This window comes from Podarcis liolepis (genome assembly GCF_965112155.1).
Source record: "Podarcis liolepis genome assembly, chromosome: 8".
NCBI classification, from domain to species: Eukaryota; Metazoa; Chordata; class Lepidosauria; order Squamata; family Lacertidae; genus Podarcis; species Podarcis liolepis.
Window position 1 is genome coordinate 45,418,221 of NC_139560.1, and position 14,663 is coordinate 45,432,883.

Sequence of the window (14,663 nt, forward strand, 5' to 3'; positions counted from 1 at the left end):
TAGTGAGAAGGTGGGGAGGGGTGTTACTCAGAAGGATGGTGGGAATGGGAGATAGGCAGATAGCTGGGAGAGCCTGTTGACGACTCTTAACGACTGTAATAGGTCTTACAGGAAAAGGCAAGGGGTGGGAAGGTGAGAAATGGTTTAGTTATGTATAGTGAGATAAGAATCCAATGTCTTTGTTAAGCCCAGGTCTTTTCATGGTTTTAAGTTTGGTAATGAGTTGTAATTCAGCAGCTTCTCTTTCCAGTCTATTTCTGAAATTCCTTTGTAGTAAAACAGCTACTTTGAGATCTTGTATAGAATGCCCTGGGAGATTGAAGTGTTCTCCTACTGGTTTCTCTGTTCTGTGATTCTTGATGTCAGATTTATGTCCGTTTATTCTTTGGCGTAAGGTTTGGCCTGTTTGTCCAATATGTATTTTCTTTGCAAACTGTAACCTAGAGTGTCTTGAATCACTTTATTAAATAAAATAGAACTGAGAATCCTATCCTGAGTGCTTTTGTTCATGCTCATCTCTTTTACAGGAAGAGACACTTTGTTTCTGAATACACACCTATTGACAGCAACATTGCCTATTCTGTTAACTTACGCCAGAATACTGGTAAGTTCTAGAAAGTAATGATAGAGCGTTTGTGTGTGTTCTTCTTTAAGAACGTTGGTTATAATATATTAAATAACATGCTGGGTTTGTTGTAAAACAATATGTCCTGAATTTTTTCCTTGCACGCCATTTCTCTCTCTCTCTTGCTTTCAGTAATAAAAAAGGAACTTAATAATATGAATTATTAGTTTTTAAAATAAATATCCTAGACTACACACAACTCTTCTTCACAGTACTCCCACACGCATTATGCTGGTGTATTTCCTGATTTCTGCATTCATTGGCTGAATTATGCCCTATTTTATATGGAGTCGGGCTTAATAATGTCATAGTCCTCTTTTTCATTCTGTACAATTTTGTAAATTAAACAGAAAAACCTGGAAGCACTAATTAATAGTAATTGTTGGTTAGGTATATGGGTCGTGTTGGAAATGGATATCTTATTTACTCTGGATGTGCTCTTGTTCTTGCAGGAGAAGCTACCTGGTGTGAAAGGCTGGGTGAAAAGTTTGAAAACGTGTTAAGAGTCACATTCACATCATGGGGGGCTTTCTGTGTTCGAAACCCAAGACCTGTTGTGCTCTTTTCCCTGGCTTTTATTGCCATGTGCTCCTCAGGCCTGATGTTTGTCAAAGTAACAACAAATCCTATAGACCTCTGGTCATCCCCAAACAGTGAAGCTCGCAAAGAGAAGGAATATTTTGATACTCACTTTGGACCTTTCTTCCGTACTGAACAACTTATTATCCAAGCTCCAAATGCCAAGCCAGAAATCTATTCTCCATATCCATCAGGAGCAGATATTCCTTTCGGGCCTCCACTAACTAAAGATATCTTGCATCAGGTAATACAGACGGCAGCCCTTTGCATGCTCAGTGGATGCAAGGGTGCAAGTTGGAAAACTGAAATACAAAAGGGTTTGGGGGGGGGGATGCCTTTGATTGGCAGTTACCAAGAATTTCAGGGAAGCCTCTGTTCAGATACTTAAGCCCTGTGTAAGCCCTTGAAACCTCTACCATTTCAGGGATAGGTGCCTGCCAGCATAGTACAATCAAAATTGTGTGCCATTCAAGAATTGAATCTGGTCCTGCTACTTGTAGTTATGGCTTAGCGGTTCCAGGTAGCTGTGTCCAACTTGACTATGACTGCACTAAAAAACCTTGAGGCGCACATAATGACACTGGTTCAGATGTAACCATGGTTTAGCACTCCAAATGAATTAAGTCTCCCACCAGACTCGCATGCTCCTAACTCCTTTTCCGATGACGCCTCAATAAGGGGATTGGAAGTCTCCATATCTGCTTTCGATTAACTACAGTTTATCATGTCATCTGAACCCTCAACTATGGTTAGTTGAATCAAGCTAGCTTCATAAATTCTGGTTTTGAAGTTGGCTTGTTTCTCAGCTAATCATAGTTACTCTTAACTTCAGTTTGTCAATTTTTGGATGACGCTGCATGTAGTGGTTAATCTGAAATAGAAAGAAAAGCTTTCAGATTCTAACTTGCAGCCTTTGCCAGGGGGAGAGGTGGGAGTTTACAAGCCCAAGGCTCACTGCAGCTTGTAATACAAACTGTGGTTTAGAGCAAGCATCCCCAACCTATTAGGCCTAGGGGGACATTTGAAAATCTAAACTGCAGAAGGTGTACCACAAAGCACCCATCTCACACAGGAACTGTCAGTGCTTAGTACCGCTCCCCCACAAGCAAAACTTTTACACCACCCAAAAACAACACAAAAAGACAATTCCCCCCAAACTGGGAACCACCCAAGAAAAAAAACCAAAATAAGCCCCCAAAACCACAGTTTAAAAAAAAAAATTAGGAGTGGTAGAGAGCCTATCTTAGTGGGTGTCTGAGGGTGCTATGCTTGGGAACTCCAGGCTTGAGTTATGTCTGAACTGGCATATTGTAGAATTAACAGTTGCTGTATGTTAATGTATAATAGAGATTTCTGTATTTATATCCTACCCTTCCACTGTAAATCATTGCTCTGGGTAGCTTACAGCATAAATGCATAATAAAATAAAATAAAACCATACATTCTAAGCAGTACTATGAAACCTGTTTTTTGTCATCTAATCTCCTTTAGACTGTACAGTTTGAGCCACAGTTGGCTGGCTTTATCCACCATATCTTAAAGGTTGTTTGATGCATGGACATAAGAAAAGTTCTGTTCTGCTGCTATGACACTTAAGTTCTTCCTTTCTCATCCTTTCAGGTGCTAGACTTGCAGGATGCTATTGAAAACATAACTGCTTCTTATAAAAATGACACCGTAATGCTGAAGGACATCTGCCTGGCTCCTCTTGCTCCCAACAACAACAACTGTACTATTTTAAGTGTACTCAATTATTTCCAGAACAGTCATTCTGTCCTAGATCACAGTATTGGTGATGAATTCTATGTCTACGCTGACTACCACTCTCACCTCTTGTACTGTGTCCGGTAAGCACAGTGATATTTCACATATATATTTGTAGCTTGTCAAAATTGCTTTTGAATATCTGTTTGACAGACTGACTTTTGTTTCCTTCTTTGGTCTACATGCTTCTTGGATAGTTTGCTTGATACAGGGATTGTAGAATACATTTTAAGTAAAACTAAAAAGGAGCTGTTGACTTGGTTTGGAGAAAGCGTCATTCATACACCATGCTTTGTGTCCAGGATCAGGGTACCAAGCCCCACCACTGCTTTGGAGCCTAGACAGAGTTCCTTGCAAACTGAGGAACTCTGGATTAATATAAGCCAGTGCCTGGGGTGGAGACTGAGCTTCTCCCTAGTTTCTATTCCTGGTTTCATAAAATTTGCTTTATGAAGGCTTGAACAATTGGCTGAATTGAGCTGATCTTTGTACTTGTAAAGTTCTCACACCTTATTGCTATACTTACATGATTGGAAATGTGATTACTTACTTTGTTGGAAATTACTTCAGAGTAAGTAAGTAAGTAAGTAAGTAAGGGTGGTGCTGTGGTCTAAACCACAGAGCCTAGGGCTTGCCGATCAGAAGGTTGGCGGTTCAAATCCCCGCGATGGGGTGAGCTCCCGTTGCTCGGTCCCAGTTTGAAAGCATGTCAAAGTGCAAGCAGATAAATAGGTACCGCTCGGGCAGGAAGGTAAATGGCATTTCTGTCTGCTGCTCTCGTTTGCCAGAAGTGGCTTAGTCATGCTGGCCACATGACCCAGAAGCTGTACGCTGGCTCCCTTGGCCACTAAATCAAGATGAGCTCCGTAACCCCAGAGTCGTCCATGACTAAGACCTAATGGTCCCTTTACCTTTACCTTTAAGTAGAGAATATACATGATTGAGGTGTTACGGGAGAAAATGAGATGGAGTCAAGGAAACTTGAAGGGCATTCCAAAGTAAATGCCCTTCACTTCAAAATATGATCTACTGCAATATTGTAACAAGCAGTGTTCTACTTGGATAACTGTCAACAACTGTATATGAATTTCACAGGGCTCCAGCCTCTTTGAATGACACAACCTTGCTTCACGATCCGTGTTTGGGAACATTTGGTGGCCCTGTGTTTCCTTGGTTGGTGATGGGAGGATATGATGGTAGGTGTGAAGGGTCAAAACAGGTGTGGAAGCCTTGATGAAATGAAGGTGTAGCCTCCACATCCATTTGTTGTGATTCTCAGTCTCTTTTCAAGACTGTTAAGGTAATACAGCCAGCTTAGTATCCAGCCTATAGCCTACACTTTTATCAGCTATGAAATGCACACTGCATCTCAAATTGCTGGCAAAACCTTACCACTGCCATGTGGTGTTTCCATGCCATGTGAGGAAATATTCATGGTGAGGAATAGAGTGACTTGCACACAACAAACTGTATTTTCTTGTTTAGTAGGAATTAGTAAGATAGTGTAGTATTTAGTCTGGATGGAAAACCAATTTTCTGGTGAATACTATTTAATTTCAGTGCACTGGTTGACAGCCAGTGTGTGAGCTAGTATTCTTTTACTTCATTCAGCAAGGAAGACTCAAGTATACATACCTAAAAGCAATTGTAACACTTTGCATGGGTTGGGGAGGAGAGATGATGGAGTACCTTCTGAGGACAATGGTGTGTGGAGCGGGGGAAGGACTAGTAGTTGGGCCCCCTAAGCCTGGTGGTAAGTTTCATTGAGATTGGTTGCATTTATGTCTGTGTAAATCGGCTTAGGTTAGCACTCATGACACTATTTCTGCTAGTAAATAAAATGGGTCTTACTTAGTGAAGTAGCATGAAGTGAATATGGAAGACGCTTTATAATAGGAGTAGACAACATGTTGCTTGCCATATGTTGTTGGTCTCTAGTTCCCATCATTCCTTGGTCATGCTGGCTATAATCTTCTATAATCCTTAAAATAGTTCCTTATGTATTTTATCTTTTTTTTAATGCCTAGGTGAAAATTACAATAATGCTACAGCCCTTGTGATCACATTTCCTGTCAAGAATTACTACAACGACACAGAAAAGCTAATGAAAGCACAGGCTTGGGAAAAGGAGTAAGTCTTTCTAATTGAGGCTTAACTGAAACATTGCATGTAAAATTCTTATACTGGAGATGAGTCAGTTGCCTGCCCAAAAGAATCTGGCAAGGTCTACTTATCAATTCTTTAAACAAACAACAAGCTATTTGTGTAACTCAGAAATGAACATGTTATAGACGGACTGCTAGTGTTTTGTCTGACATAACTTTTAGTTAGTGTAACCTTGGAGCTGCACAGTTTCCCTATGCAAGCATAAGATGCTGAAGACTGCGTCAGAAGTTTGTTCATATCCTTCTTTTCATGATACAGATCCTTCAAGGGTGGCTTATAAGTAACATTAAACTACATCTTAAACCCACAATAATATAAAAAGTCAAGGGTGTCCCCATAGAACACCCTTTGGAGGCGGTGACAGAACATCCAGCTGAAGCAGGCTGTGAGGCAGCCTTTACTTTTGTCCTTCACATTTCACACTTTCTTAAAAGTATGAATTGAGCCCAAGGATAACCTGGGACATCTGGGAAGCATGTAGTCATCAAGATAAAGTAGAATGTTGGGTCTAGCCCAAAAGTACAACTAACATTAAAAAAACATTGGAGGCCTATGTGAATAATGTGAGAAATTCTTTCTGACATTCTAAGAATCCATTGATTTGTTGTCTTTCAGGTTCATCTCTTTTGTGAAAAGCTATAACAACTCAAATTTAACAATTTCTTTCTCTGCTGAACGTAGCATTGAAGATGAAATAGACCGGGAAAGCTACGGTGATGTTGGTACTGTTGTAATTAGCTACGCAGTAATGTTTGTGTATATCTCTCTAGCTCTGGGACACATCAAGAGTGCTGCTAGATTCTTGGTATGTATCTTTAATGGTTTAAAAGCAAGTCTACAACAAATAAAAGTGGGCTGAAACATTTATTATATATTTGACTACTATTATGCTCATCTGTGTGTGTTTTTACTCTTATAAGGGGAATTCCATTAGCTTCAAACCATGGTTTTTTTAAAATGCTTTGTCGTGTAAAACGGTATATGAAAAATTTAACAGAAATAGGCTGCTCAGTGCAACTGTTTTGTGTTGACTGAGTTCGTTGCAGGTTCCTTCTCTTTTTCAAAGTACCAAAAGGAAATATTTTATTCAACCTCAGAATCATTCTCTCACTAATCCAGCAAAGGACATTTCTTTATACAGTATATCACTTACTGGATTAGGTGCTGTGGGTGTACACTGAAGTTTTAATGATATTTTGATGCTAGTTTTCAGCACTGGGTGATTTCTAATAGGATACACATTCCTATTCTGGCTCTTTTTATGCAAGACTAGACCTAGATTTTGATGTGATGTAGTTTTGTTAAGCTACAATTGTACTTGAAGAACATTTATAATGGGTACCAATCAGGTATCTTAAATATAATTGTTGTGATTTTTTTCTTCTTTTGCTAGGTGGATTCAAAAATTTCCTTGGGCGTTGCAGGCATTCTAATTGTACTGAGTTCAGTTGCATGTTCTCTGGGCATCTTCAGCTATTTTGGAGTTCCCTTAACATTGATTGTTATTGAAGTCATTCCATTTTTAGTGTTGGCAGTTGGAGTGGACAACATTTTCATTATTGTCCAGACATTTCAGGTATTTTTGTGATTCCTTGCCACCCTAGTGTGTAATGAATAAGCTGCTAATATAAGTTGAATATGAATATACGAGTGGGATCAGTGGCCCATTTAGGCCAGTAGTGTAGCTCTAAATTGTGATCAGATAGGACGCTACTTTAAACTGAATGAGACCATTGGTCTCCTTAGCTCAGTTTTGTGCATACTGACTGCCACTAGCTCTCCAGGTATACAAACATAAGTCTTTCTTAGTCCTACTTGGAAATACCAGGAATCTAGCATGGGATCATCCCATCCAGAGAATGTGGTCTGCCACAGCCATGGCCTCTTGATGCAAGATCTCATTTGGTTCTGTTGTATTAAATGTGGTGTTGCTTTTTGAAATCCTGTTCAAGCGATTTTGTGAGATGTTGAGTATTAATGAGTTCAACAACAAAAAATGAAAGTGCTCCCATATTAGAATTATGTTTACTGGGAATCTTACGTGAAAAAGTAAAAAGACTTGGCATATAATATGCTAGAGAACAAGTGTCCTTACTCGGAAATTGGTTGGGAATAAACAAAAATACTTGGAGCACTTTCATTAGGTGCTGGAGAACATACAGCTGTTTGAGGATATCTACCTTCTATTATGATTTTGCAAATAAACCCTTGTGTTACTAGCCCACACAATATATATATAGCACCCTGACACAACCCACTCTCCTTTAATTTCCCTGCCAGCTTGCTTAACGTCATGGTTATCCAGATGGGTGGCTCTTTACAAGTGTGTCCTAGCATCTTTGTACTAAACTGCTGTTATATCTCATGCATTTACACAAATATGTAGTGCTGCTGCAATTGGAACACTGTGTACAGATTTAATACCCTAGATCTAGAAAAGGGCAACCCAAATGATCAAAGTGTTGGAGTGTCTTCCATTCAAAGAGAGGCTGAAATCTGTTTAGTTTAGAGTGGAAGATGACTCTGGAAGGGAATGTGACAGACTATAAAATCATACACATGCAAATAAGTTTTTCTTTCTCTCACATAAAGCTGTAACTTGTGATATATTCTAGATAGGCAATAGAAAGCACTGTATCACATTATTTAACTTGCAGAATTCACTATCACAGTATATAACTGGTGCTGGTGTGGCTAGCTTTTAAAAAGGGGATTAGACAAATTTATGGAGGATAACCATATTGATGCTTACATGGCAACTTGGTGTTAAGGGATAGTTTGACACTGAATACTACTTGCTAGGGAGCAACAGCAAGAGAAGGCATCGCCTTCTTATCCTGCTTGTGGATTTTTTGGAGGGAAATGGTAGGCCACATGCAGGATAATGGACTAGGAGGATCTTTTGGTCTGATCCAAAATAAGCTCATGTTTTATTCATATTCATGTCTGAAATTCATAGAACAGTAGAGTTTTTCTTCCAGATGGGGCATGAACTGTCAAACCTCTGTAGGATGGGTATTTTTGCGGAGAGTGGGTAGTGTTGGGTGTTGGTCCTCTTTTCTTTCCCACCCTTTGCAGGCTTTTTCTGTAATGGGAGGGGAAATTGTCCAGGCATGCCCTTGGAACTCTCCCTGTTTTCTGTCTCCATTGTCAAAGCCCTGGTGAAGAACCACCAGCAGCAGTAGACGTTTCCTCTGCTCCTGTGAGGAGGCCTCCATGCTTGGACCTCCCTTTTGGAGATGGATTTCTCTCTCTTTGTGGACAGGGACATTCACACAATCCTTTTAAAAACATGTTTTATTGATTTTTCAGAAAGAGAGAGAATACACCAACAATATCGTTCAGTTTATCCATTACCATCGCTCCTCCAAACCCTAACAGAACTTGAATATACCCCAAAGATTCACACAATCCTATTGCCCCTGTTCTGCCTTCAGAGGGCCAAGTGTAAGAGGGCCTTACACTTGAAATTCTGGTTGTACTATACAAAGAATAAAGAGATAGGTTTTGTTTTCTTCTAGTGGACATGGAACAAAGAAGTGACTAGAAATGGGAAAAGGAGAACCAGAAAATTCATATATGTTCATTTTCTATAGTGACTGTGTGAAATGATCACTGTTCTGGAATAAGGAGAATTGAGTGGGCAATACTGATGTACATTCTAGGAAACATTAGCTGCTTATTTATATTTCCTTGAATACAAATGTTTGGATCATAGATCCAAGGAGAACTTTCTCTAGATCTGATTTCTAACAAATGAATACTATTTCAGAGAGATGAACGCCTTCAAGGTGAAACTCTAGATAAGCAGATAGGCCGAATCCTTGGAGATGTGGCTCCTAGTATGTTCCTGTCATCATTTTCAGAGACAGTGGCCTTTTTATTGGGTAAGGATTTTTAGTTTGTAATTATTTTTGGTTTCAATATACTATATTTTCCCATGTCTAGGACAATGCTTTTGTATTATAAATATTTTTTTACAATTGTGGGTCATCTTATACACGGATAGTGCAGAGGGGGGTGGGCAATTGGTAGCAGCCACGTGCAGGAGATTGGCAGCAGTGATTGTGCGGGTGATTGGCAGTGGCAAGGCCTGCTGGCGATTGGCTGCTGCTGTGGCAGTTGGGCGGGCGATTGGCGGCAACCGGGCAGACGATTGGTGGCTTTGTTGAGGTGGGTGATTTGCAGTGGCGTTGAGGCTGGTAAACGATTGTATTCAATCCCCTCCCCAAAAAAGCTCAGCAGCTCTGGGCAATCTCCCCCCATTTCCTTAATTTGGAGTTCGAAAAAATAGGAGTCATCTTATACATGGGGGGGTGTTATAGACGGAAAAATACGGTATGTTGTACTCTTTTCATCCTCATCACTTGCAGGGTTTAGATAAATGCATACTCTGCTTAATTGGAACATGGATGGTCTATTAAGCCATTATTTCTAATGGCTCTAGTCCACGTTGTGCAGTGGAACTTCTGTCACAGAGGTGGGGAGTACTGGTGGAAATGATCACACACAAGATTTGTATCAGGGATACTGAAAGTTACTGAAAGCAAAAAAAGCAAAACCATTATACAGCTTATCATCCCAATTTTTTGTTGTTGTTTTTTACAGCTAAATTCTAGCTGGTAATGTTAAATTTGTCTTCTACCCAATGTATTGCTGGCAGCTAGAGAGGAAAAGGGTCATCATGTAGAACAAAATGATAAAGCAACATTTATTCTGTGGTTGCGTGTGAAATTATGGCATCTACTTAAATTATCTTACATGAGATTGTATTCACCCTTGAAAGCACCTGCTGCTATGCATGCTGCCTGTGGTATTGAGAGATGATCTCCTGTCATCTTTTTGTAGAAGTCTTAATCATGCACTGTTAATTTGACATCCAGGGATTGAAATAAACTTTGCACTTCTTCATATTGAGAGAGGCAGTGCAATACTTCTATTTCTGTCTTTCTTTTAGGATCTTTGTCTACTATGCCTGCTGTTCGTACTTTCTCCCTATTTGCTGCAGTGGCCGTATTTATTGACTTTCTCCTTCAAATTACTTGCTTTGTAAGCCTTTTGGGCTTGGATATTAAGCGCCAAGAGGTAAGCCTGCTACAATACATTCAACGTTTGTTTTGAGTAATTTAATTGCTACTTCAGCTTATTTCATTTTGGCATTTTGTTTTTCAGAAAAATCGATACGATATTCTGTGTTGTATCAAAGGTGGTGAAGAGATCAATAGTGTTCAGCACTCTGAAAGTGTGTTGTTTTTATTCTTCAAAAATATATATTCTCCATGTCTTCTTAAGGATTGGATGAGACCAATTGTGGTATGTGGACATTCATGTTTGAAACTGGCTAAAAGTCTTTTTTCATTTTTGGGGGGGTTGTGTACTTTTATGCTAACTTTATCAATCAAAATGCAACAGTTGAGTCTTTTAACTGTTCATCGATATTTTTTGAAGATTCTTCTCCCTACTATCATTGATGTTTTTCAGGATTTCTTAAGTTATTTGGTAGCCTGAATGAAGTAGTGGTGGTTTGTAAGCTCTAATTGTTGCTTCCACCACATTGCCAATGCAGTATGGTATACTTTTTATTCTGGAGTTCTTGTGATCAATATATTAGAAGATGTTAGCTACCGTATTTTTCCATGTATAAGACTAGGTTTCCCCCCTAAAAAATAATGTCAAAAATTAGGGGCGGGCTACATCTACAGATACATCTCCCCCCATTTTATTAAATCTGAGTCCCCCAAAATAGGGGGCATCTTATACATGGGGTGTCTTATAGACAGAAAAATACGGTATATTTTACAGCAATATTAAGTTGACTAGCAGCCTTCTGTCCATCATTGCTCAGGAATTCTAAGAAACCGAAAAGCCACTGCAGTGAAATTGGTGGTTAAAATCAGTTCAGTGTTGAACAGTTCAGTTCACTATCTTGATTCAAAATAGCATCCAATTATATCCAAACACAGATGTAAACCTGAACCTTGATATCAGGAACCAAATTGTTTAACAGATGCATAATTCTTTGAATGTGTAAATAAAAGTTGTTTCTGTGAATTAAATCACTTTTTGAAATATCACCTATTTTTAGATATCCATATTTGTGGGTGTGCTGTCATTCAGCATAGCAGTTGCCAACAAGGTTGAGATTGGCCTGGACCAGAGCCTGTCAATGCCAGATGTAAGTGACTTTTGCATGCTATGCCCCTTTTTTCTGTGGGAAAAACAACTGCAAACAACATACTACTCTTGTCTTACCATATATAGGGTAGAGAGAAGCATTATAGGTAGCTTCATATTTTTCTCATTCCCTCTCCCCTTTTTTGTATAAGGACTCGTACATGTTGGATTACTTCAGCTCTCTCAGCAAATACCTGCATGCAGGTCCTCCAGTATACTTTGTGCTAAAAGAAGGACATGACTATACTACTTTGAATGGGCAAAATATGGTGTGTGGTGGAACAGGATGTGACAACAACTCCCTAGTTCAAGAAATATTTGATGCAGCAGAGATTAACAGTTAGTAAGTGTTCACTTTTTTCTTCATAAAGTCTGTTCAGCAAATAAACTGACCCAGACACTGCAATCATAATCTTGAGGCCCTTCTTCATGTGCCTCTTTGGCGAGAGGTCCAGAGAGTGACAACTTGAGAATGGGCCTTTTCTGCAGTGGCTCCCTGCTTGCGGAATGCTCTCTCCAAGGAGGCTGGTCTGGCTCCTTCATTACATATCTTTGGGCAACAGGCAGAAGCATTCTTCTTCTCCAGACTTTTGGCTAATTTCATAAGGATGAAAGCCACTTTTCTGTTAAACCCTCAAAATGATTTACAATCAAATTAAGTATATTTTATGGTATGGCATTTTGTTGTAAAATACTCATCCAATGGCAGTTTAAGTTACATGAGATGAACTTTGAAATTCTGAACACTTCTACTTGTAGTCTAGGAAAACAATTGCTAATCCTCCAGACAAACTAGACTGTTGTGTATACTTAACATTTAGTGGGAGAAATGTTCTGTTTTGAAAGTTCATTAATAATGTTTGGGTAAAGGTGGCTTGCTTTTCATATTTTAGCACAAAAATTGGCTATGCTCCTTCTTCGTGGATTGATGACTACTTTGATTGGGTCAAACCACAGTCAACTTGTTGCAGAATCTACAACACCACTGGGCAGTTCTGCAATGCTTCAGGTACCGTTTGTTGCCTTTGTACGCTCCCTTAAACACATCTTGCTCAGAATTCTCCTGTTGGGATGTGTGGAATTCTTAGCATGCTTTGATGCCAGCCATGCCTACCTACTTCAGCTTGCATATTTTACATGGGGGTAGGATGTGGAGTATGCTTTTAAATTCCTACATTTTGACAAATACAGCTAATAGTTTAGTGTTGATAACACATATTGTAGATTAAGAACTGGCCTGATTCATATCAGCATCATGGAGGCAAGTCCCCTTTCTTGCTTCCAGCACTTTTCACAATGTTTACACACAGCTGAGTAATGTGTTGTGTGGTGTAGCAGCAACTGCTACTGCTATATAGGGAACTGCTTCCTGTAGAGCTTGCTATGTGAAGCACTTCTGTTTTAAATTTAGGAAAGTAGACTTCTTAGCTTTGTGCCATCTTCATTTGGGTTGGATTATAGACATAGCAACATTTGAATAGACTCCAATGGCAGTTGCTGCTAAAAAATTGCTTACATATGAAGATCCTGCTGGATCAGGCCAGTTGCCCATCTAGTTCAACACCCTGTTTTCATAGTAACCAACTAGTTGCTCATGGGAAGCCTGCAAGCAGCATGCCTGAGCGCAAAAGTGCTCTTCCCTCCCATTGTTTCCAGCCACTGGTATCCAAAATCATGCTCCCTTCAACTATAGAGGCAGAACCTAGCCATCATAGCTAGCAGCTACTGGTAGCCTTATCATCACATGAATTTAATATTTTATAGTTGTCCAAGTTGATGGCCATCACTGCTTGCCATGGGAGCAAATTCCATAGTTGAACTATGCACTGTGTGAAGAAGTACTTTCTTTAGTCTGTCCCAAATCTTCCAACATTTCATACATAGTTCAGCTGGGGTGTTCCTCTAATTGAGTAACTGCTTGGGTGTCTTTTGCACAAAAATATGGGGCTCTTCAGCTAAGATCTTGGTTCTTTGATGAAACTGCTTTATTGTGAAGCAGGGTTTTTTTGTGTGTGTAGCCAATTAACATACATTTCCCAACAATATTTATGCAGTTGTGGATCCATCCTGCGTGCGTTGCCGGCCACTGACTCCAGAAGGGAAGAAGAGACCTCAGGGTGAAGACTTCATGAAATTCCTGCCCATGTTCCTCTCTGATAACCCTAATCCAAAATGTGGCAAAGGGTATGTGTCAACAGGGGAGCACATTTTCCTTCAAAGTAAAACTTATTCTGACAAACACTGTAGTCATAAAGCATAAGAGGCGCAGACCACCAGTGGTAAATGAGGCATTTGTGTGTGGAGTGGCAGCAGTGCCGCATCTGATGGGATCAGGGAGTGTGAGGTGATGAAATCAGGGCAGCTCTGGGCTGGCGACAGTTTTGTCCCACAGATGTGTGCACACCTTTGCAAAGCCTGTCTTAACTTGGAGCTTCCCTGTCCTCCCTGCCACATCCCAGAAAATGTTGTGCTGCCACTTTCCATACGTACCCCTGCTGTTGCTGTGCAGTACCAATCTAAGTGTCAGGCCTTCATTCTGACAGCCCAGAACATTGCCTTCTATTGTTTCACATATCTATCATTGCAGTCCTTGAATAAAGCATCACAAAGCTGGCTCCTGCATTCATTTTGCAGAATTGCATATTTGGGCACAATTGCGATGGGTGTTCAGTTGGATCCATAGGTTCTCTCCTTTCACACATCCTTCCATCAGAGAGGAGCTTTTTTGTGTGTGGATCCAACTCACAGGGTGCTGGTTTCTTTGGCTAGAAGTCAGACAGTGGTAGTCCAGGGCCTACTGAGGAAGATGACAACACAGTATCTGGGGTGAAGCGAATGACTGTCTTCCACCATTTTACATTTGCTCTGTGCCTGTTCTTCCATTTGCCTTCCTTCTTGACAGATGAGAATGATGTCAGTTGAAGGACACTGGCCGCCTGCCTTGTCAAAATACTGTGTTCCCTTATCTCTCTAGATTAGCAAATTGTTACACAATCATAGAGTACTGTGCCCAGGAGTGTCCTAACGGCATTGTAGAAGCTAGTTGTCTCTTGAATGCCTTAGATAATTTTAACCTAATAATCATTCAATTGATTTGTGTGCTAACTGTACTTTTCTTTACAGAGGACATGCAGCATATAGCTCTGCAGTTAACTTTATAAACAACTCTGAAGTTGGAGCTACCTACTTCATGACTTACCATACAGTGTTGAAAACCTCTGCAGACTTCATTGATGCAATGAAGAAAGCACGTGTGATAGCAGACAACATTACTAAATCCATGAGCACTGAAGAAAAGAACTATCATGTATTCCCCTACAGGTACGTGGCTCTTTCTCCACCTCTGTTCCCCTCT

General features: G+C 40.0%; 1 protein-coding gene across 3 annotated transcripts in view; it reads left to right on the forward strand.

Annotated features, from left to right (window-relative positions):
• The window catches only part of NPC1 (NPC intracellular cholesterol transporter 1), a 43,257-nt gene that overhangs the window by 17,611 nt on the left and 10,983 nt on the right, over window positions 1–14,663 (forward strand). For all 3 annotated transcript variants that reach the window (XM_083517676.1, XM_083517677.1, XM_083517678.1), the window contains exons 7-21: window positions 528–604; window positions 1,078–1,448; window positions 2,825–3,051; window positions 4,064–4,164; window positions 4,996–5,098; window positions 5,750–5,939; window positions 6,528–6,710; window positions 8,907–9,021; window positions 10,092–10,219; window positions 10,307–10,447; window positions 11,220–11,309; window positions 11,461–11,651; window positions 12,202–12,317; window positions 13,363–13,492; window positions 14,432–14,629. In XM_083517676.1, coding sequence (XP_083373802.1) covers window positions 528–604; window positions 1,078–1,448; window positions 2,825–3,051; window positions 4,064–4,164; window positions 4,996–5,098; window positions 5,750–5,939; window positions 6,528–6,710; window positions 8,907–9,021; window positions 10,092–10,219; window positions 10,307–10,447; window positions 11,220–11,309; window positions 11,461–11,651; window positions 12,202–12,317; window positions 13,363–13,492; window positions 14,432–14,629 — 2,361 coding nt within the window. The remainder of the gene's footprint in view (window positions 1–527; window positions 605–1,077; window positions 1,449–2,824; window positions 3,052–4,063; window positions 4,165–4,995; window positions 5,099–5,749; window positions 5,940–6,527; window positions 6,711–8,906; window positions 9,022–10,091; window positions 10,220–10,306; window positions 10,448–11,219; window positions 11,310–11,460; window positions 11,652–12,201; window positions 12,318–13,362; window positions 13,493–14,431; window positions 14,630–14,663) is intronic.